The following is a 22,579-nucleotide window of genomic DNA, read 5'->3' on the forward strand; positions in this document are numbered from 1 at the left end:
GATCAGTCCGACTCGGCCGAAGCCTCTGGCTGGACCCGCTCCTCCGACAGCTTCGGGTTTCTCAACGCAAAAGCAAAGCCAACCATAGGCACGCAGATGCACAGTCCGGCAATGCACAGAAGCCTTTGCACACCACGATAGCTGTCAATGATAGCGTCTCTGATCTCTCCGCCGACCGGGTAATCTTCGATGGTGGAGAATGGCGAGTTGTAGACCAACGCCGCCAGGGTTTTGTTCGGCTGGAACTCGAGGTTAGACTCGAGAGAGGGGTAGAGAAGTTGCGTCCACATGGCTCCCGACAGACAGTTCCCGAGAGCGCTTCCGACGTTGAAGATGGCGAGGTAGAGACTCGTAACGACGGCAACGTGCTCCCGATCGGACGACGCTTGGATGGAGGCCTGTGTTGGGTACGCAAACAGACCACCTGCCAGACCCATAATGATTTGGCCGGCAATAAGACCGAACTGTGAAGCAGAAGAAGCTCCCCCGGGGTATAATATGAGAAGACCAAAGGAGGCCGTGAAAATGCAAGCGCCAGTTATGATGATGCCCTTAAGTCTTCGAATCCTATAAATGACGACGCCCATCAAGACACCGCTAAAAACGCCAAAGAAGGAGAAGAATGACAAGATGCGAGTGGCCGTCTCGATAGGAAAGTCGAAGGCCACGACAAGAACAGTGTATAAATAGTTCCCCTGCGTCGACCAAGCAAAGTTGAGAAGACTGCGGACGGCCAAGGCTGACCAGACACCACGATCTTTGAGGAGGCGGAAGGGGATGAGTGGAACTTGGGCGTAGCGGCGCTCCCAGAAGATGAAGGCCGGAATGCAAAGCAGCCCAAAGGCGAGCGGAACGATGATTCCCGGGCTCTTCCAGTGGCTCACAGTTCCTCCCGCCAGAGTCAGAGGTGCCAAGGTGAAGGAGAAGGCGGCAATAAGAATAGCAAGGCCGACGGCATCGAGTTGATGGAAGAGGTCAATGGTGGCCTTCTTCGATTCGGCATGACGATCAGCCTTTCGCGAGCGCTGGCCAAAGGTGTAGAGGCTAGTGAGGAGCGGGATGGAACAGATGGGCAGGATGATGGCCCACATTCCAATGCCCCAACGCCATGATGTGACTCGCAAGACGGCCGAGGTGACGTTGCCGCTGATCCAGGTGTTGAATACGAAGGGGATAGCCGGGATATAACTGAAGAAGACTCGAGATCGCATCGACGAGAAGTCGGCCACGAGGACCTCTAGAAGGAGGACGATGCATGTCCAGCCAATCTGGTACAGAACGGCACCGAGGCAGAAGACTTCCACCGAAGACGCACTAGCCTCGAGTGCGGTACCGACAACATAGAAGAGGATGGAGGCGGCGATGGTTTCGAAGCGGCCGTAAATATCGGCGACCTTGGCCGCAGTGGGCTGCGATGCCACGGCGATAACACTCCGCAGCACGTTGATGGTTGAGTGGGATGAGTGTAGGTTGAGGCTTGACGTGGCGTAGGGCTGGTATGTTCCCCGCACCTGGCTGTCGAGGCCATAGGCGTAGCCGACCAGGAAGATCCCGACAAAAAGCCAGACGCGCTCGGCACTGCTGATCTGGTTCGCGACGGTATCGGAGTGTGCGACGCCGCCTGAGGGCGCATCATGAGAGTGGAGGGTTGCGTCGGCTTGGCTCGGTGCTCCGACGGTGAGGTCGGACTCGAGGAGCGGCGAGGTCTCGCCGCCCGGGGAAGGGCGGCGCTTCGACCATAGTTTCGACATATCTCTGCCGCTTCTTGTTCTCCCTTGCGTTGTTCGTTTTTTTTTTTGGCGAAAACCTTATGTCTCGGTACTTCTGGAACGCGCGCCGCGGGCGGAGATGAGGTAAGGGACTAGAGGTCTGGGCAACCTCTTTTCGTGATGTCTCGTTAACAAAACGTCCCCGTGCAGCACACCGAGTTCAACGATGGAGGGAAGCTCGCGACCGTAGCATGCGCAGTCATCGGCGGGAATAGGAGGAAAGATTCTTCTCGGCTGTGTATCCGTATCGAGCGCCTGCTCAGGGGGGTATCCAGTCAGCAGGGGTTATTTGCGTAGGTAGTACATTGGTAAGTTGAGAAAGATGGTGGTTACTTGGGGTCTTCGTACCTTTGCGAGTTCAGAAATTCGCAGCTGGATGGGCAACTCGGCCGCAGAGGTCCATGAGAAATGATGCAGAAGCGAGGTTTGGCAGCAACCCTACCCGGCGGCCATGATGTGAAAAGATGTGCAGGCAAAGAGGAAGGATTTCAGTCAACCACCCACAGCTGGCATTCTGACACCCCGGGCCTCATGATCAGGGGACCAACGAATGCTCTGTCAGCAGGCTATGCAGGCGTGGCAGTCGCGGGTGGGCAGCACGGCAGGCGAGGACCGGAGCCTGAAGTGGACGGGAAAAGTGACAACACACAAGTCCCTCCTTCCTTCCTTCCTTCCAGGTTTTAGGTACCTGCTGCACCTACCTACCTTACCTTTTGGTGCCTTCCTGAGGTGACCGATCAGATTAGATCATCTGATAAAGAAGGCGCCCCACCAGCACCGTGGCCAATCACGCAATTCGGGATCGTCCGCTGCCCGCCGTAAGCGCCGATTTAATCCGCGGCCTTCTGCATTCTTGGAACACAACATACAGTGGCGTAAAGTCAAAGTCGAAGAGTGTTTGTTGTCTCTATAAAGATCAGTACTTGATAACGCGATGTCTGTGGTATCTTAGTTACAGATAGGAAACCGGTGTCTCTCAAAAGCAGGGCAATGGGTATCACTTTCTCTGCTGAGACTCACTCGTCATTCGTCATGATGCCCCGCTAAAATGTCAGCTCGGCCAGAACCTCGGATTTTCGGCACATGACTCCTTAGCCCGACCTCTCTCGGCGAAGCTAGAGCATTACATGTCATCCGGTGTACATGGCGCTCCAGGCAGGATGATGATACTGCACGTGAATGAGGTGACTTTTCTACATGAAGACGATGCAACAGGTACCTCTCGAGCTTCACCGAGAAAGGAACAGAAACCCAACTTTAAATGTTCCCTTCTCCAGATGCCCACAACGGGCGGGAAGCAAGCATTAGGGGTCTTCGGATGGCACCGAGACATCTGCGCGCCCACTGCTGATTGGCGCTTTGACTCCGCCGTTACGCTAATTGGATTCTGTCCCAAAGCCCCGAAGCCCCAAAGCCCACAACTGGAACGACGCTATTACGCACGATGAGATCCTTTGAAGGTGGCTCTACATACACAGTCCATCCATCAGAAGTACTCAGATAGGTACAGTGAGTTGGAGGCCGGACAATATACTGCAAGTACCCTTCAGATAGATTACAGATGCCCGCGATGCAGCAGACATTGGATTCTGTAAGCAGCTCCCAGCATACTGCCCTATCCCCTGCCAATCTCTACGCCAAGTCCATGCTTGAGGTGGTGAGAAGGGAGCACACGACAGATCTGATTTGACGCAAAGAACAACAGGGTCTGGTTTTTCTCGGATATCCGGTAGGTTCGCTTGATTCTCAACTGCATGTTGTCTTGCAACCTTGGTCGCACCCCAGAACTATGTATCTCGACAGTGCGATGTTGGGATGACAGGAAGACCAGCACAGTTCTAGATCCTATCATGGGCAGTTGAGACCCTGAACTTCTTTTGCTCTATTTTAATTAAGCTGCATCCTTCTACAAATCTCCCTTATGCCGCACCGCCGCGACCGCCAACGCCAAACTGTGCCTGAGCCTCTGCAACTCCCGCCGGAATCGGCGGCAGCTCTCGTCCACGGCCCGTTGGCAGCGGCATGAACTTGGTCTCGGCCAAGAACCGCAGATACCGTCCAATGTCCTCGCGGGTAATACCCTCACCCGCACTGTCATCAACCCCAGTCCAGCGCTCAGCATCAGCCTTGAGCACAGCAACGGCATTTCTGTCGTCGAGCTCGGGTGCGCGCGTCGTCGAGGGCAGGTCAGACGTAGCCATATGGAACAGCGGCATCAGCGCGCTCTGCTCCTGATCCTTCTCGACGGCACCAGCCGACACAAACTCCTCGAGCTGCGTCTTCCACTCCTCATAGTCGACCTCGGGGACGTCGTAACCGTAGTAGCTCAGCGTCGAGAGGAACTCGTTCATGCGGAGGCGCGGGTGCGCCGTCACGTGGACGACGTTGACGCCAGGAAGGGGGTTGAGTCCAGCAGCGATGACGACACGGGCGACGTGGTCTACAGGCACAGCATTGACTGAGTTGACGATGCGAGGGCGGGCCTTGAGCTGGACGCAACCCTTGCACAATCTGATGAGGAAATCATCTGTGTTGGAAACACCGCCATGGCGGCTACCGAGGATGTATCCTGGGCGGATGACAGCGCCGCGAAGGCCGCGCTTACCAGCTTCGCGAACCAGCTGCTCAGAGACCTGCAGAATTGTTAGCTTCATTTAGCCGATTCAATCACGTTAGATCAACATACCCATTTGGTCTGGCCGTAACCAGTACCGAGACCAGTGCGGCTACCCTGCAAGTCATCCTCCTCAAGAACCGCTCCGCGACCAGTTGCCGTCTCCTTGTCAGAAAGGTTGACGTAGTGCTCAGTGTCTAGCGTCGAGGTCGATGACACAAAGGACAAGATCTTGGGCTTGCCTTCGTTGCAAAGTTTCATCGCGTCAATGGTAGACAGGACGTTGCTGCGCATCATCTGCTCGTAGCGCGCAATCCAGTGCACGTACGCCGCGTTGTGAACAATCACGTCCGCAGTATCGGCGACTTGCTTCCAGCTGGCATCGTCCAAGCCGAGACGGGGCTTGGACAGGTCACCAAGGACACAGTCGATCCTGTCGGCCCATGAATCCTGCCACAATGCGTAGCCCTTGAGTGATCTAGTAAGGCGCTCCTTCGCGGCAGAAGTATCCTTCACACCGCGGATGTGCACGAGGAGCTTGGTATTTTGTCTGCTAAGGATATCCTGGACCAGGTACGCGCCCAAGAAACCAGTGGCACCAGTGAGGAAGAACGTCGCGCCAGCCGATGGGCTCAAGGCCGCAGGGTCGGCGCTCTGGTACTTGGCATCAAGAGTTTTAACGAGCTCGTCAAGCGACTTGGCGTACACGGCTTCGGCGGCCTTGTCCACAGTGGGTGCCTGACCGCTTTTGAGGCGGTCAATCTGGGTGCTCAACGCGCTAAGGGTGGGGTTGGCATAAAGGACACCAATAGTGATGTCGACGCCCAAGTTCTTGCGGATGTTGAGGAGGAGCTGCTGAGCCAGAAGACTGTGCCCACCGCAGTCAAAGAAGTCTGACTCGGATCTGGAAATGGGTTAGCCTCGATTTCCTCTACAAAGTAGTCGATCGTTCAATCCACTTACTTGATCGTCTTCTCGTTCAGGCCCTTGATGAGGGTTGCCCACTGCGCAGCAACGGTCTTTTCCGTCTCAGACAGGGCCTCCCAGCTCTTGAGGTCCTCTTCTGAGGCATCCTCCATCATCTCGGTCGTATCGGGGAAAGGCAGAGCCGGGGTATCCACCTTGCCGTTGGGGTTGAGAGGGAGCTTTTGCAACACAATGTACGTGGAGGGCACCGCATAGACTGGCAGACGAGCCTTGAGGTGGTCTCGCACCTCGGCCTGAATCCTGCGGAATCTCTTGAGGTATACCACGCTCGATCCCATCTCAACGCCCTCGTCTTCGACATCCTCCTGGTTCTGAGCCTCCAACCAGCGCTTCCACTCCGCGATCTCAGGCACAATGTAGCTGACAAGATTCGGCTCCTCGTTACGATCTCTGCGAACAAGAGTCTTGCAGTCTCTGATGAGCGGGCTTCCTCCCAAGTTCGCATCGATCTCGTTCAGCTCGATACGGAACCCACGGATCTTGACTTGCGAATCGATGCGGCCAGACACCTGCACAGCTCCCGAAGGGAGGTACTGACCAAGGTCTCCTGTGCGGTACAATCTGTCGCGGGGACCCTTGTAGTATTGACGCCACGGCTCGCCCTTTGCGCTAGCCTTGTCGGCTTCCACCCACTTGGCGTTGTCAACGAACCAGTTCTCGATAAACTTCTCCTTGTTCTTCTCTGGCTCGCCGAGGTAACCCTCAGCCAAACCGGCCGCTCTGATGTACAGCTCGCCGACCTCGCCGACGCCGCACATCTTGTTGTGGTCATCCCGAGAAACAACAAGGACTTGAACATTGTGCATTCCCCAACCTGCGGGAACAACATCGCCAAGCGAGTCGAGAGCTGTCGGGTCGGCCTCGGCGGAGGGAATCTCGAAGTAAGACACCGCTCTGCTGGTCTCGGTCGTGCCGTACATGTTAACGATGGCGCATGAGGGACCCAGCTTGCGAAGCACCTTGCAGTCGCGAGTGGTGAGGATATCGCCAACGAAGAAGACGTGCTTCAGGGAAGGGAACTTGGCGGTGGCTCCACCAACCAGAATCTGTCCCATGGCAGGGGTCAGATGAGTTACAGTCGGTGACCAGGCGTTCATCCACTCGCTCAACTTCTCGTGCTGGATATCTTCCTTGGCAGGAATGAGAAGCTGAGCGCCGAGGAACAGAGGCGTCATGATATCTGAGCCACCAAGTCAGCATGAGTGTCAAGATCTGGGGCCAGGGTCCATTATTACCTCGCTGAATGGGGTCGTGAGCGATACCAGACAGGCAGGCGAAGACGCTTTCAGATGAGAGGTTGAAACGCTCTGCCATCCAGGGGAAGTATCTTGTCAAGCCGTAATGACGTCCCCGCACAGCCTTGGGCTTTCCTTCGCTACCAGACGTATAACTAAGGGTGGGGTTGGAGTCGGGACCGACGATGACGTCGGGAAGAGACGAGGCCTTGGCTCTTACGCTGGCGAACAGATCTTCGGTATCTTGCTCGCCACTAGACAGCACGCCGGCGTCACTGAGGCGGAGATTCGGGAGCTGTGTCTTGAGGGACAGTTCCTCGTCGATGTATTTCTGTACTACGGGAGCAAGAGGACTAGACATGATAGTTCAGTAAAATGCAAAATGAAAGCGAGACACGCTGCGTGGCGGCCAGCGGAATGGCAGATACGTACCCATTCTCGTCTACGGCCTTGCCAATGGAAATCAGAGCCTTGGGTTGGGAAACCTCCAGATAAACTAATCAAGTCAGCAAGACCACCTGTGACATTGGACAGAGTACTTACTCTGTTGTCTCTGAGGAGGGTAGAGAGGATCAAGCACTGTTACTGTGGCTCCAGCAGCCTATCAACGTGAGTCAGCGCGCGCAGCTTGAGCGGGAGACTGGCGAGCCATACAAGAGTTCCCATGAACGCGCAGACCAGCTCAACCGAGCGGTGTGCAAAGATCATGACAACGTCTCCGTTGGTAATTCCAGCATCGTGCAAGTGGTTGGCAATCGTGTTGGACGCCTCGCTGATTTGGCGGTATGTGAATGTCCTCGTTGGCGTCCTTGTCCAAAGGTCAGCAAGCGTAGGGCAACGTATAGTAGCGCTCGACTTCAGAATTTCTTACGTCTGACTCTTGGTCTCGGTCACGCAGGGCCTATCGGGATGCGACTGGGCATTTTTGTGGAATATCTCGTGGATTGCGCCGACGTAGCCGCTCCAGTCGAGGTCGATGGTGGGGTCGGGGAGGTCGACCATGATGGCGTTTCGAGGGGTTCGAGTTCTTCAACGCGGTGTGAGAAAGGCAACCTGTGAGTGACTTGGAAAGCGTCAATTGAAAGCGGGAAAGATTGTTTGCAGTGACTCAATCAGGTCACCGAGCCGTAAAATTGAAAAATCACAGAGTAAAGTTTTTGGTCTGGATGCGTCATGTCGCAAATCAATTGAATTTCTGCCACTGACTCCGACTTAGGAGGGGTAGTGGGGTAGTCGCTAGGCGGTCAAGCTCTTGGGTGCTTCGATGTTGAGGGATCAAATGCAGAGTCAGCTTAAACAGCTTTCATCGTTGAGCCTTCTGATAGGGCGACGTCAAGTGCCGGGGGTGGGGGATGTCACCCGGATTAACCGCTTGCCCGGCTTCGGCAATCTGAGTCATCATCACGTCTACCCAAGCTGACTCATCCAGACCATCAAATATTCTGGTAACCAAATATCACGATGTCTCGAGTGTGACGGAATAGCATGGATCATCGAAGCAATGTGACGTATCAAGCCATCAATTCACAAGCTGTAGCGTATGGTATTATGATTCCATGACAGGAGATTGATGTGGTTAATTCTAACAGATGATCAAGTCAACGGGCTGCAAAGTCATGATGAAATGCAGCCTGAAAAAGGAAATCTTTTGGTGAGTATCAGCTCTGAACGCGGATCGCATATTTAAATCCAGGCCGTCGAAATTCTTTCAGTATATCGGTTACAATCGCTTGTGACAATCTCGGATTCGCTCAAAACTCTCGATAGCATATTGCGACCTCGTCAGACGACAGAAGCTCAAGGTGTCCATTTTGGCACATGGCCTTGTGGTTCAGGCTCTCTTCTTAACACTGATTGACTTGGTAAAAGACCACCTCAGCATTGACCGGGAATTTGCGGATACCATAGCGACTTATTCTCCGTCCCGCCGATCACTGCTCGCTAATTTCATTTTGACATTTCACTTCGCTGTCTCGCACGGCTCCGAGTTCTAGCTCGCGTCATGAAGTCGAGCAATCTGCTCACGGGACTCGTTCGATGGAGTGAGATCTTCAGCGCAGGGCTGAAGCTTCATAAAATTAAGTCAGCCCCAAAATATCAATCACTTCTCCCGAGGATAATCGCGAGGGTTTGCCTGTGATGTGCGCGTTGTATCCGAAGGTGATCACCGGACACGAATCGCGGGGAAAGACGCCCACCGGTTCGGAGGAGGCTCCGATGAACTGCACAAGTATGTCACTCATATGCGAGCTTCAATCGAAAATAATGGATACGTCCGAAAACTTTCTAGCTAGGATGTCATTGTGTTCCACTTATGTGTCTTTGTGTCAACATGCTGTGACTGCGTGGTGTTCAGATAGCATATTGCATCAACTGCTGAAAGGCGTCAGTATATATCTCTTAGTCTTTTCCCGACTTCCACTTTGTTTCGAAACTAGTCATAGGCATATATGAGGGAAATAGGGCCGGGCCAATATCCAATTAGTCAACATACCTTAAGATACTACGTACGGTGCCGGCCTAGCAATTGATGGGATATCTATTTTTGTTGCGCCAGTGCGCAGGGGATAGTAACGATGATTTCATGAAACTCGTGTCTTAACCGTTCCCTCGAGGCTCGGGATTCGAGTTAGACCAGGCGTGTGATAAAAACTGAGGAATGCTCATGGGTAGAGGTCACGAGTGCACTCAACCCCAACGGTTGAGAAGGGAGCTGTATTGGAATACTCTGACACTCGTCTGTGCATCCTCATCTGATCCTAATTGACATCACTGTACTGTCTGGTCTACCGTTATGTTTGACCTTACATGAACCCCTTTCTATCATGTCACTTGTGTGCTCACATGACACAACTGATGAACCACGTCTCCGTCAGTCTCTCCATGAGCCACAGGAAACGGGCCTTTTTATTTCATCTGCGAGTGAGGCTCTGGTAACAATGTGAAAAGAGGCGCGGATACGTTGCATATGCCCTTGAGATAGGAATGATTATGGTAGAAATCATCTCAATTAAGATTGATAGGCAATGGTCGCTTTCGTTGTTACCTCGATCCCGATGAGCTGCATCGGAATAGGAAATCAAGAGAAGTAGTAGGTTTCGGAAGTGCCCCTGTTCTTCTCCAACACGCCACAAGTTGAATTCTGCCCTCTTTGCTTGTCAGCCTCGACCGCGCCAGAAATAGAGAGTCTGCCCACGTAACGGCAGCTGCGGAACAATGTCGTGCTAGTTAAAGCTCAGCTTATCAATCAGATACGAATCTGTAGCAACTATCGCAATTGACGAAGATCGCATGATGATATCGGTTTCATTGTACCTTAGCCCTTCATTGTTGCAGTCGGGCACCAATGCATTTGCAAGTACTGAGGATGCATACGAGTTGTGATATGCAATCAGGTATCATGGACGAGAGTGGCGTTGGGTGTTCATCGAGTTCTTGGCACAAAGTTTTCACGGTATTGAAACCGCCGTGGATCCATCTTGAATTGAAGGCGACGATCACCCGCTAGGTGTGAACAGGCTATCGATATATCAGGGGTGAGAGTTCATCTTCAAGCATTCACGCGCGACGCCCGCTGTGCGTGGGCCTTCGAAAACGGCTTTTAGACCATTGCTATCCACAGCGTCCGAGATCGTCATCCCAATACTCCTCGTTTGTCGATTAGGTGGATACAATCTGGCCAGAACCCTCGACTTGGAGGGTCACGCGGCGTTCATGATGTTTTGCAGATGCATTTTGCCCGACAGTCTGGGTGCTGCGGCTGCTGTCAGGACTAAATTCCTATCAGTCTTGGGTCCGCAAAGCTGACTGATAGCCTTGGCGGCAAATATTGCTTCGCCATGTCATTTTTCTCCTGGACAATTGTGACAGCGAAAACGAGAACAAGCGCGTCAAAAGACCGCAACGATCTATCTAGCTTTCCGCCATAGTCTTCCACTTCATCGGCTATTGATAAGTCCGCATCTTGACCTGCCAACCTCTGAATTGCCGCGCAATCGCGGGCTCCCGCTCGGATATGTGTCTGCGTTTCGATTTACCTTTCAAGGCTTACATCTGCATTCAGATTTACGAGACAAGAGAGACAATAGTCACAATACTTCTCCACTTAGGAGGTGGCTGGTCAGTGCACCCCTGTTGTTTTGGGCGGACCGCAAGCCACCAAGTGAGAACTTTATTATAGTATAAATGGAACAGCTTTTGAAGTCTTGCGTGTGCGTATTGACGTACTCCGCAAATCCCCGTGTTAGAGGGAGTGCTGGGTAAATTTCTGCTCGATTGCGGGTTCTATGCAAGATTTATCCCGGATATCCAGCCAGTTGCCCAGTGCCCTACGAATTGAACAGCGCCCGGTGTGGCATCTGGCAGGGCCTTGCTGGATTGAGATCGCCGACGTTGTGGTTTCCATGCCGTATTCGTACCTTACATAACTCAACCGGCCGAGTCCGATAAAGAGAGAAAGATTGCTCCGAATCTTAAATCGGGTTCATTTTCATGTCCATTACGGGGCTGAGCGGTGTCGCCGACGGACGCCAATATCGTGAAACCCCCCGAGACTTCCATGTCAATAGAACAACAAGCGAGACAGTGGTGCCGTAAGCGCGCGGGCGCCCGCGGGTTCCATCATTACAAGCGAAAACAATTAGATCACTGAAGGGTCAAGGCTTATGAATTGACATGAAATTACGGGCGTCTCCTGCACTTTCCAGTCTGACGAGAGGCAGGTTGCGTCAGTTGTCTCCCCAACGACAAGTTCCAGCAAGATAGGCTAGGTACTCCGTAGTTGACAATTGTCTGTGCGATCACAGCAATTAAGAAGGTTTTTTTTTTGAATTTCTGAATAAGGAAAATACTTACGGTGCACTCTGAGAAAAGTAGTGGACAAGCCGTCTTTACGAGAGAAAGCAAAAGATATGACTATGAACTCATCATCGCCATAACGATTAACCCTGTTCGCCACGAGCTCGCACTTCGTCGCGCGAGAAACAAGATCTCGCCCAGCCGCCTCCAATGATACCTTCTGACTCGCAACGACACGGTTAGCCGAGCGCTTGAAAGGAAGTACGTTACCGACGTTATGGCACATTGTGGAAATTTCCCCATCGTGGGTACGAGGACATGACTCCAGCAAAGGTTACACAATCATCTATGTACGTTCTTGGAAATGACGTGACAATCCTTGCGAAGAAGTTTCCTCCCTCTTCTTTCTAGAAGAGCCGCCGGGTGCGCTTATGGCACTTGTATGCGCCGCCCATAGAAGGGTGCCACTTTGGTCCATATCAACCAAGCCAAAGGAAAATCGGCTTCAAAAAAAGTCCGTCGAGGCTACTCACCGCCCTCCCACCCAGCCGTAAGAGGTGACTAAGAGCTTCAAGTTCTTCTGAGCATGTTTTTTATCTTGTTTCAAATCTCGGTTGAATGCTACCGAGCCAGCCTGTAATTCCTGAAAGAATCCTCGTTGTCTCCTTTTCCACATCGGGGACCACTTGGTGCTTCTATTAGAGTTTGGAGCGACGCTCAACTCCACTCATTAAACTTTATTCCTCACGTGCCTGCTGCTTCCAGTGCGTTGTCTGTTCGCTTGCGTGGGCTGCATATTTCGCATAGCCGTACGACCAATTTCTCCGTGGACATGGGGCGACGTTAGTTTTTTCGTCTAAGTGCCATCCGCAACCCACGTTCCGTATGCTGCGATGAAGATCTCAAGGGTTTGTGAGAGATAGCTTCGAAATCGACAGGCTGTTAAGATCAACCGAAATTCCGAAAGCGACGCCGAGCCGCCCCTTATGAGCTTCTCTTTTGGCCTGTCATCGCCGAGAAGCTTTCATGAGGCGATCTCTTAGGCTCTTCTATCCCTTGCCCCCCACGGCACGAAGGCATGGGTGGGCTGGCCTGCAGGCACAATGCCGATGTCTGTGGTTACTGTGGATAGGTGGTATGAGTTCGGGAGAGGGGGATAAATGGACGAATTAGGCTGCTCGGCCGAACGCCGAACGATCCGGATCCCTGGCCGTTTTAGACCCCAAGCGCGGCGTTCTCTACACTGTTCCTTAGCTTGGCAGGGTCTCTTCGTCAACTTCACCTTGGCATGAGCAACCTCACTCGTCGACTGATTTTAGAGTTCTCACTCATCGGCAGAGGCTTAGCCAAACCAGGCATGGGGTGAGCTGCCATATGGCATCTTGACAGATGAAGAGAGGCATGGTTCTCCTGGCCTTCCCGGACGCCATCCCGCAAGCTAAGAACGTTGCGCCCGTTGGGCTTCAAGGCTCCCCAGGGAGGCGTTACCCCGCGGACGTCGGACATCTCATGCCGGACATTGGTCTACTAGCGTTTACCGCTCGCTTGTACAAGTAAAGAAGCCAAGCCAAGAGTGAACATTCCACGATGGCTCATAGACCACCGTAGCCTTTCTTTTTGACTTGTCTTTTGGCGGAGGAACAACCTGGGTTCAACGGGCAAAGTCGGCAGGCACGACGGTCATGATAATCTCATAATCATCCCAATAACCGGTAACTATCCGCAATCATGTATACACGAACACACACTCTCTCGCCGCTCCCGACGGTTCTTCGACATGGGCTCAAAGCCGTTGTTACGCTCTCTTTTTTCTCTCTCGTCACTTCCTTCACACTCCTGGTATACCTAATTGGCAGACTCGTATGTTGGTATCGAAGGACGAGCCCAAAGAAGGAACAACAACTGTCTGTCATCACCACACAGGTTCCAGTCATCGCCGGTCTACCTCACGAACTCGAGGCTCAGTATAACGCAAACGGACAGACGAAGGGATCGAGAGTCCCGAATCAATTCCTCATTCTCCTACTCAACGTGCTCTTCGCCGATGCCATCCAGGCCTGCGCCTTCTTTCTCGACGTTGTCTGGTTGGTGGAGGATAAGATTACCGACGACTCGGCCGCGTGCTGGGCCCAGGGATGGTTCATCTCTACGGGTGACCTGGCATCTACCGCCTTTGTGGCGTTTATCGCAGTACACACCTATCTCACCCTTGTCAGAGGTCTCAAGATCTCGTGCAAGGCCTTCTACAGCACCATCTTTCTTTTGTGGTTCTTTGTTTTGTTTATGTCTGTACTTGGGGTGATCATCACCAACAACGGCGCTGGTAAAGGTGGTTTCTATGTCCGCGACATCACCTGGGTAAGGCCATCTCTCCGGCTCGAGCTTGTCGTAAATCATATGCTTACTTCAATCTTCACAGTGTTGGATCAACTCAGAATATGAGGCTATGCGGATGTACTTGCACTATGCCTGGATGCTCACTCTGATCATTACGGGAACCGTATCGTATGTCTTGGTCTTCATCCACGTTCACCGGGCAGACAAGGCATTCCGAAGCGCCAGAAAGGCAGCCGCTGCTGCCGAAGAAGCCTCATGCGACGGCGTACTGAGTCCCACGACCTTACCGAACGTCATGTCGCAGCACAACCAAAAGACAGAGGTCCACAAGCGCATCCTCTTCCTCTTCTACCCCATTGTCTTCCTCCTATGCACAGCGCCGCTGGCCCTGGGACGTATCCTCAGCAGCGGGGGCATCAAGCTCTCGGCAGAGTACCTCATCTTCGCCGGCTGCATGATCACCTCCAACGGATGGATCGACGTCCTCATCTTCTCGAGCACGCGTAGCGGCATTCTCTTTGACGCGCCCGTCGACGAGCAAAACGTCGGCCTAGACACGTTCAACTTCACGCCCCTGGGCCAACAGTACGGCCACAGGGTCTGGATTGAGGGTGGCGCTTCGAAAGACGACTCGCATAACAGGAAACCAAGCGTATTTCGCAGACCCTCGCGCCGCGCCAGGCTTGGCTCAGAGGCCAGCCACGACCGTAGCGAGAGCCAGACGTCGTTGCACGACCGGGATGTGTCTGGCCTGAAGGGCATTCAGATGGAGACTGTCACTCGGATCTTTGTTGAAGAGGTGGACCCTGCGAAGAATAAGAAGTATGCTAATCGGACCTTAAACTCGATGCCATCTGATGAGAGCGTTGGCGAGCGCGTGCAGCAGAGCATAGACTCCTACAGATGAAGTGCTCAAGTTGTTCGTCGCGCTCACCCTGCTGAGTTCGATTTCGAGAAACGTGGCCGCTGACGAGATTGATGCTTCTTGGATCGGCGTGACTCACTAGCTGCGTTGTGGCGTCGTGGCGGTGAACCTGTTACTTGGGCTGAAGACCAGAAAAGCTGCTGTCTCTCCGTCGACATCTCAACCGGTGTTGGCTCTGGATTGCTCCCTCATCATCCATATGCAACACATCTGTCATCATCAAGTGAGTTGAAGATGGCTCCAACCACTCATCAACCAAGCAGAGGCCAAGCTTCGGAGACAACGCCCTTCAGACAGATTAGGGCCCACTTCGACGATGAGACCATCACTATCTACCAAGCATACAACGCCGCCATCGCAGAGGCAGCTGTCACTGCTCAGAAACTCGACGCATCCCCGAACTTCAAACTTACCCGCATGACCTGGATCAAACCAAGCTGGGCATGGATGCTGTACCGCGCAGGTTATTCATACAAAGATCGCGGCCAGGAGCGCATCTTGGCGATCAAAATGACCCACGCCGGTTTCATTGACCTCCTTCGCCATAGTGTCCTTACACACGGCGGCGATATGGATAAGGGCGATGTACGGGTGCGCGTTCAGTGGGATCCGGAACGCAATGTGCGATTGGAGAAGCTTCCGTATCGGAGCATTCAAATTGGGATCTCTGCTGGTATCTGTGGAGCTTGGGTTGCTGAAGGAATTATCGGCATCGAAGATGTGACGGCCAGAGCGCGGGAGTTGAAAAGAGTCTTGGACGAGCGGCCTGATGTCGGTGATGATGAGCTGTTGGCGTTAGGCCTGGTTCCCATTGAGAAGGAATTCTCAGTCCCCGAAGACGTTGGAGATATCTTGGGAATAGATTCCTTCCTTGAAAGTAATTAGCTTTTGATAACGGCGTTAAAACACCAATCCCTTGACTATTGAGCAGCTACCAGGTATTTGACTCAGATGAACAATGAAGCCCACTTGCGGACGAACGGTTGGTTTGATGAGATCTCTCAAATTCTTGGATAAAGGAAATTCGGCGTCAACTACACTGGAGTTCAAACTTTGCTCAGTAACGCTATCCCAGAAGAAGAAGAGAGCCTAGCATATGAAGAAATTCTTCCCTCCAGCTTCCCGGAGATCTGCCGAACGTCAGCCGTGTTCAGCTCCGGACTTGTCCCCGAAGAGTGGGGCCGGCTCACCGGACTTTAGCAACTTAACCGCATTCCGCTTATCTCCAGGTTACCAGGGTTCCCGGTGTTGTCACCAATCTTGTCTGCGATCCTCCCTTGGACCCTTTGCTGCAACCAAAGTTGAATGAGTCACAGCGGCCCTCTGTTGTGCTACCTGCCTGCATGCATGTATGCGTTGATAGCACGCGTCGCTGGTCAGCCGGAAGACAATCAAAAGGCGGATGCATCTCGACTTCACTTTGAATCGGAGCTTTCACAAGCCATATCCTAGAATGGCAACCTAGGCGCGGAGTATTGGCAGAATTCTCCAAAACTCTGGCTGAAATGATAGTGAGGGGTCGTTGAACTCAATCGAGGGAATCTAGTAAGATTTCCAGATGCAGACGAGAATTAGTGACAGTATGCACATCCAAGACTCTGCTTCACACCGCCTGTCAAGGCGCCTCCAGTCGTTTATTCTCTATTTATCATTGGAGCCTCCTCATAAGATACGAGATATGCGTAAGACTTCCTGCCAGCTGCCCTGTGCTGGGCTCGTCGATCAGCTTGGACCGCAACATGTGGGGCGCGTCAGCAAGCTGCAGTTGAGTGGATCGTGTCGAGTTGTTAGTCTGGACGGCAACGAATGCTAAAAACTGTCTGTTCGTTCGGAGTTTGTTCATAAAACCAGAGACCTCTCCAAGTACTTCAGTATCAAGAGTAGATCTAGTCATCAGCTCTTACGAAGAATGTTGGCGCAAAAAGAGCAATCTGCATCACATACTGTAACATGGAGCGGCAATGACGCTCGGGGAGTTAGTTACCTTTGTAATGAGACAATACCAAAGCCAGGGAATAACGGTCATAACAGAGAGAACAAGACAGATCCTAACGGCCAATGGCCGAGTTGGAGAGTCAATCGAGTCATGGAAAACGCCATCCCTTCTAACTCCATGTCGTGCTTCAAACATCGGCACAAACAGCATGCTGTGTAATACTGGGTGCGGGATCCGCCACCACGCTAGAGACGCCACGGCGAAAGTCGAAAGAAAACCCGGCCCCACTCCTAGAGGAATTTGGATTCCGTCTCTGGTGAAAAAAAAAGTGAGCTTGGCCTTTTGGGGATTAATAATGGGCGCTTGTATGAGTTGCCGGAACGAAAGCACATGCAAGTCCCCGTTGGCTGGAAATTAATGTTGGGCTTGTATGTCATCATGGCAAACTATGCGTGGGGTTTCCTCACCCCTCAAGATAAGGGTGCCATCGACTCTTTCACCCTCGGCGTTGGTCATAAATGTTTCCCACGGAGCAGATGAGATTTGGTTTACTACTCCACAGGGATTGTTACAACCCTCTTTGGGTGAGCCCTGCATGTCCTATTCTGATTCAAACCCCTTGCTGCTAATGCTGGCGGACCGTCGCGGATTACAAATTTTCCTCCGCGGAGGGCATGTTGAGGACGCTAATGGCAACGTTGCCGGCCGGTGGGCTACATCATGCGGAGTCTACCTTAGCCTTCAAAGACTTGACATAATAGACAGGGTGCATTCGATACGCTTATTTGTATGCCAGCTGTTCACCTCAAAGCTTCTTGAGCCTGACGTCCAAGCCTTTTGCTATTGCTGCTGTTGATCACTTGCATTTTCCATCTCTTCCAGAATTCCTTATCCAGCTACCTCGACCTACCTGATCGACTCCCAGCGTCATCAACTTGACCAATAGACTTTCGCACTCATAGAGATACCCCTGTCTTTCTCATTTTCTATTTCGACAGCAACACCATGGCGGGGGCCGCGAGACCAGAGGAAGACGGCCGCTGGGGCGAGAATGCGGCAGGCGAAATCTCAATAAACGCCGCACTGGAGGAGTATCACGATCTTGAGAAGGAGTTGAGCACGATTCAACACCGCCATTCTACTGCATATCAACGGAAGCCTTCAGAACACCATGGCGATGCCGGAGGAGAGAGTGACTCGACAATCGCACCTAGTCTATCTGGCAATGACACATTCGACCTGCCCGACTTTCTCAGGAGGGGAATCATGGACATACGCACACCGAGCGGCGGGCCAGCAAAGAGACTAGGTGTTTCTTTCAAGAATTTGACGGTCAAGGGCATCGAGTCATCGACGAAGCAAGTGACGACGTTTCCCCGAGACCTAGTCAACACATTTGGACCGGACTTTTACCATTTCATCACTGGCATCTTCCCCAAACTAAAGATTCACAAAGAGCCGACTGTCGATCTCATTAGGAACATGACAGGAACGGTGCGACACGGGGAGATCATGCTAGTTCTAGGGCGACCAGGTTCCGGATGTTCGACTTTTCTGAAGGCCATCGCCAACCACCGGGACGAATACGCCAAGGTCGATGGAGAAGTACATTATGGCGTTATACCGGCAGAAGATCAACTGGAGCGATACCGAGGCGAAGTCGTGTACTGCGAAGAGGACGATCGGCATTTCCCATCGCTCACGGTCTGGCAGACTTTGTGGTTCGCTCTGAAGACAAAGACACGGAAAAGAGAGCAATGGACGATCCCACTGATTCTCGATTCGCTTCTTCAAATGTTTGGAATAGATCACACTAAGAACACACTGGTTGGCGACGAACATATTCGAGGTGAGCAGGTCAGGCCTTGGCAACCTTGAGCCAGCCCCGACTGACTCTTTTCAGGTGTTTCTGGAGGGGAGCGCAAGCGTGTGAGTCTGGCTGAGACACTAGCCACACGAGCATCTGTTGTCTGCTGGGACAACTCTACCCGAGGACTCGATGCCAGCACGGCTCTCAGTTTCGCCAAGTCGCTCCGCGTCTACACCGATGTTAGCGGGAGGACGACCCTCGTGACGCTCTACCAAGCTGGAGAGTCAATCTATGAATTAATGGATAAGGTTCTTGTCATAGACGACGGACGCATGCTTTTCCAGGGGCCTGGTGATGAGGCGAAGAAATACTTTGAGGACTTGGGATACCTATGCCCTCCTAGACAGTGAGTGATAGTAGACCTATTATCGATTGGTTGAGAAGCTAACAATCCTGCCCATCAGAACTACTGCCGACTTTCTCACTTCTATCGCCGACAAGAACGCCCGTCATTTCCAACCCGGCCGAGAAGAATCGGCTCCAAAGACACCGGAAGACCTTGAACGGACATTCTTGGAGAGCGAACACTACCAACGCATCCTGCAAGATGTTGAGGACTACGAACGAGGCAGCAGATCAGCGAACAACGACAAGCATCGCATGTTCGCAGCCACCGTCAAGGATGCTAAGAGCAAGACCGTCATCGGCGATTCCATCTACACCGTCTCGTTTTTCAAGCAAGTGGCTGCCTGCACCAAGCGCCAGGCATGGCTTCTGTGGGGTGACCGGAGCTCCTTTTACACGAAGCTCGCCATCATCATCGCCAACAGTCTCATCGTCTCATCGCTTTTTTACGGCTCCGGGCAGGACACGTCTTCCGTCTTTGCGAGAGGCGGTGTTGCTTTCTTCTCCATTGCCTTTATCGGATGGCTTCAGTTTGCAGAACTCGTCCCTGCGATTGATGGTAGAACAACGATCGAGAGGCAGCGAGTGTTTGCTTTTTACAGGCCATCTGCTGTAGTCATTGCGAGGATGCTCTTGGACTTCCCACTGGTCCTCATCATGACGCTCTTGTTCTCCATACCAGTCTACTTCTTGGCGGAATTCGACGTTGACGCCTCCAAATTCTGGATCTACACACTCATCGTGTACACGGCTACCTTTTGTCTAACATCCATGTACCGGATGTTCGCCTCACTGTCTTCCACCGTTGACGATTCTATCCGATTCGTTGGCGTCGGTAAGTCCGCTTTTCCATCTCAGTAACTCTCTTAAAGATCATTCTAACTAACAATATCAGTTCTCAACATCATGTTCATCATGACGGGATATGTCATCCCCAAACCAAATCTCCTCAGCGACGCTATCTGGTTCGGCTGGATCTACTACATCAACCCTGTAGCCTACGGCTTCGAAGCACTTCAAGCCAACGAGTTCTTTGGACGAGAAATGCAATGCAGCGAGTCTCAGCTCGTGCCACGCGGCCCCGGATCCGATCCCAACTATCAAGGCTGCAGTCTTCCTGGCTCAACTATGGGTAGCACCGTCGTCAGCGGCCCTGACTATCTACAGGCTTCGTTTCAATAGTAAGATTCGCATGCCAGTTTCACCTCGTGGGTTCACACTGACATGATGTAGCTCGAGAGCGAACCTATGGCGCAACTTTGGCATCATGATCGCCTTCACCGTCTTCTTCCTCGCCATGACCGTTCTGGCTGTTGACACGATTCGCTTCAAGGGATCTGGTGCCCAGTCCCTGATTTTCGCGAAACCCCGTGATGACAAGAACGTGGACAACGAGAAGAGCAGGCCTGCGGAAGAGACCGACGAGGCATTTGAGCCCATCGGCGATGGCCAAAGTGTTTTCACATTCAAGGACATCAACTACACAGTCCCTTACGGCAACGGCGAACGGCAACTCTTGAACGGCGTCTGCGGATATGCCAAGCCTGGGAAGATGATTGCGCTGATGGGCAGCTCGGGCGCTGGCAAGACGACTCTTCTCAACACCATCGCCCAGAGACAAAAGATTGGTGTCGTTACGGGGGATATGCTTGTGAACGGGGCTAGCCTGGGGCCCGAGTTCCAGAGAGGCACTGGTTTCTGTGAGCAGAGAGACATCCACGAAGGTACCGCCACGATCAGAGAGGCATTGGAGTTTTCTGCGCTTCTTCGGCAGGAACGTGCAATCCCTCGTGAGGACAAGATTGCGTACGTTGATCGGATCATTCACCTTTTGGAACTGGGTGATTTGCAGCACGCCATCATATCTTCCTTGACCGTGGAGCAGAGGAAGAGAGTCACGATTGGAGTTGAACTCGGTAAGCCTTCTATCTGATGAAGTCCTCGCTTCACCTGGGAACCTCAACTGACATACGACTAGCTGCTAAACCAAGTCTCCTGCTCTTCCTCGATGAGCCCACGAGTGGTCTCGACAGCCAATCTGCATTCTCCATTGTCCGATTCCTCCGAAAGCTATGCGACGCTGGGCAAGCCATCATCTGCACAATTCACCAGCCCTCTTCCGATCTCATCGAGCAGTTCGATATGATCTTGGCCCTCAACCGAGGCGGCAACACTTTCTATTTTGGCCCCGTCGGCACCAATGGCTCAGTTGTCATCGACTACTTCACACAGAGAGGCTTTCCTTGCCCACCAAGCCGCAACGTCGCTGAGTTCATCCTCGAGACGGCATCGCAACCATCGATCAAAGATGGCCAGCGCATCGACTGGAACGAGGAGTGGCGCAATTCGGAGGAGCACAGAGCCATTGTTGCAGAAATCGATCAGATCACTGCCGAGAGACGGGCTCCGCCAGAGAGGTCGACGGCGCAGACGGAGTTTGCGGCCTCGACTGCCTACCAGTGCCTCCTTCTCACGAAGAGGATGTTTGTTCAACACTGGAGAGAGCCCCAGTACATGTATAGCAGAGTATTTGTGCATACGATCATGGGTATCTTCAACGGATTCGTAAGTTTGGCAACTGGTTCTCTCCTGAATTGTGGCAGGTACTAACTTCTTCTTAGACATTTTGGATGCTTGGAAACGACATCGCAGGCATGCAGAACCGCATGTTCAGTGCCATTATTCTTATCTTCTTCGTACCTCCCACAGTTGTCAACAGCGTCGTGATCAAGTTCTTCCAGAACCGAGATCTGTGGGAAGACCGCGAACTGCCTAGTCGCACATATGGCTGGATTGCATTCTGCACAGCCAACGTTGTTTGTGAAATCCCCATGGCTATCGTATCTGCCACCATCTACTGGCTGCTGTGGTACTTTCCCGTCGGCTTCCCCGCTACTTCGTCTGTCTCTGGCTACACCTATCTCATGGTTCTCGTCTGGTCTCTGTTCCAATCCAGCTGGGGCCAGTGGATTTCCGCCTTCGGGCCCTCATACTCCACCGTGTCGAACGTAAGCAACTGAACCATACTTGTGCTCCGATTTCTTTCTAACATTGACAAAACAGATCCTGCCCTTCTTTTTCGTCATGATCGCCATCTTCAACGGTATCTTGGTGCCTTATGCCTCCATGCCCTCATTCTGGAGGTACTGGATGTACTACATCAACCCAACAACCTGGTTCAGCCGAGGCGTCCTCTCGGCCGTCCTCCCACCGGCAGTGGTGCAGTGTAGCTCCGCAGAGTTTGCCAGGTTCAATCCGCCTCCAGGCTCAACCTGTGGCCAATACGCCGACCGGTTCGTCAATGAGGTCGCGATGACGGGCTACCTGGAGGACTATAACGCGACGTCCAATTGCGGCTACTGCCCATACAATAACGGCGGCGAGTACATGCAGACGCTCAACGTCCACAACAGCGATAAGTGGCCAGCTTTTGGCATCTTGGTTGCCTTTGCCGTTGCCAACTGGGCTCTTGTGTACTTCTTTGTTTACACTGTTAGAATCCGGGGATGGTCTTTTGGGATTGCAACGGTGACGAGATGGTGTTCAGAGCTTTCAAGCAAGATCTTCGGGCGCGGCAAGCAGAGCACCACCGAGAATACTGAAGCTTGATCTAGATGGAAGGACATAGAGTAGACTCGATTGAACATCGCGAATACTTAAATCATCTGTATAACAGTAAGACCCAATCCTTCGCAGCTTGGGGTATCCGTCTTCCTCGCATCATGTGCCCCAAACGAGACTTGCTTGGCTTGCATCCAGCACAG

The 22,579-nt window shown here is 52.6% G+C and overlaps 4 protein-coding genes across 4 annotated transcripts; 2 read left to right on the forward strand and 2 right to left on the reverse strand.

The window, feature by feature from the left end:
* Positions 1-2: 2 nt before the first annotated feature.
* On the reverse strand, positions 3-1,751 carry CCOS01_04432 (major facilitator superfamily transporter; the record flags this gene model as incomplete). The annotated part of the gene is made up of 1 exon (XM_060452613.1): positions 3-1,751. One exon carries the CDS (start codon positions 1,749-1,751, stop codon positions 3-5), a length of 1,749 nt encoding a protein of 582 aa, XP_060316571.1.
* Positions 1,752-3,688: 1,937 nt separating this feature from the next.
* On the reverse strand, positions 3,689-7,607 carry CCOS01_04433 (L-aminoadipate-semialdehyde dehydrogenase; the record flags this gene model as incomplete). The annotated part of the gene is made up of 8 exons (XM_060452614.1): positions 3,689-4,402; positions 4,456-5,287; positions 5,347-6,550; positions 6,606-6,958; positions 7,038-7,101; positions 7,149-7,206; positions 7,260-7,413; positions 7,477-7,607. 8 exons carry the CDS (start codon positions 7,605-7,607, stop codon positions 3,689-3,691), a joined length of 3,510 nt encoding a protein of 1,169 aa, XP_060316572.1.
* Positions 7,608-13,130: 5,523 nt separating this feature from the next.
* CCOS01_04434 (uncharacterized protein) lies at positions 13,131-15,549 on the forward strand (the record flags this gene model as incomplete). Its single annotated transcript, XM_060452615.1, has 4 exons — positions 13,131-13,760; positions 13,822-14,561; positions 14,633-14,658; positions 14,747-15,549. The coding sequence occupies 4 exons, from the start codon at positions 13,131-13,133 to the stop codon at positions 15,547-15,549; spliced, it is 2,199 nt and encodes a 732-aa protein (XP_060316573.1).
* A 2,056-nt stretch (positions 15,550-17,605) lies between these two features.
* Positions 17,606-22,424, forward strand: CCOS01_04435 (ABC-2 type transporter; the record flags this gene model as incomplete). Its single annotated transcript, XM_060452616.1, has 8 exons — positions 17,606-18,449; positions 18,504-18,816; positions 18,875-19,650; positions 19,711-19,996; positions 20,049-20,731; positions 20,794-21,380; positions 21,437-21,823; positions 21,879-22,424. 8 exons carry the CDS (start codon positions 17,606-17,608, stop codon positions 22,422-22,424), a joined length of 4,422 nt encoding a protein of 1,473 aa, XP_060316574.1.
* Positions 22,425-22,579: the final 155 nt, after the last annotated feature.

Source organism: Colletotrichum costaricense (genome assembly GCF_030867565.1).
Source record: "Colletotrichum costaricense strain IMI 309622 chromosome Unknown Scaffold_4.1, whole genome shotgun sequence".
NCBI classification, from domain to species: domain Eukaryota; kingdom Fungi; phylum Ascomycota; class Sordariomycetes; order Glomerellales; family Glomerellaceae; genus Colletotrichum; species Colletotrichum costaricense.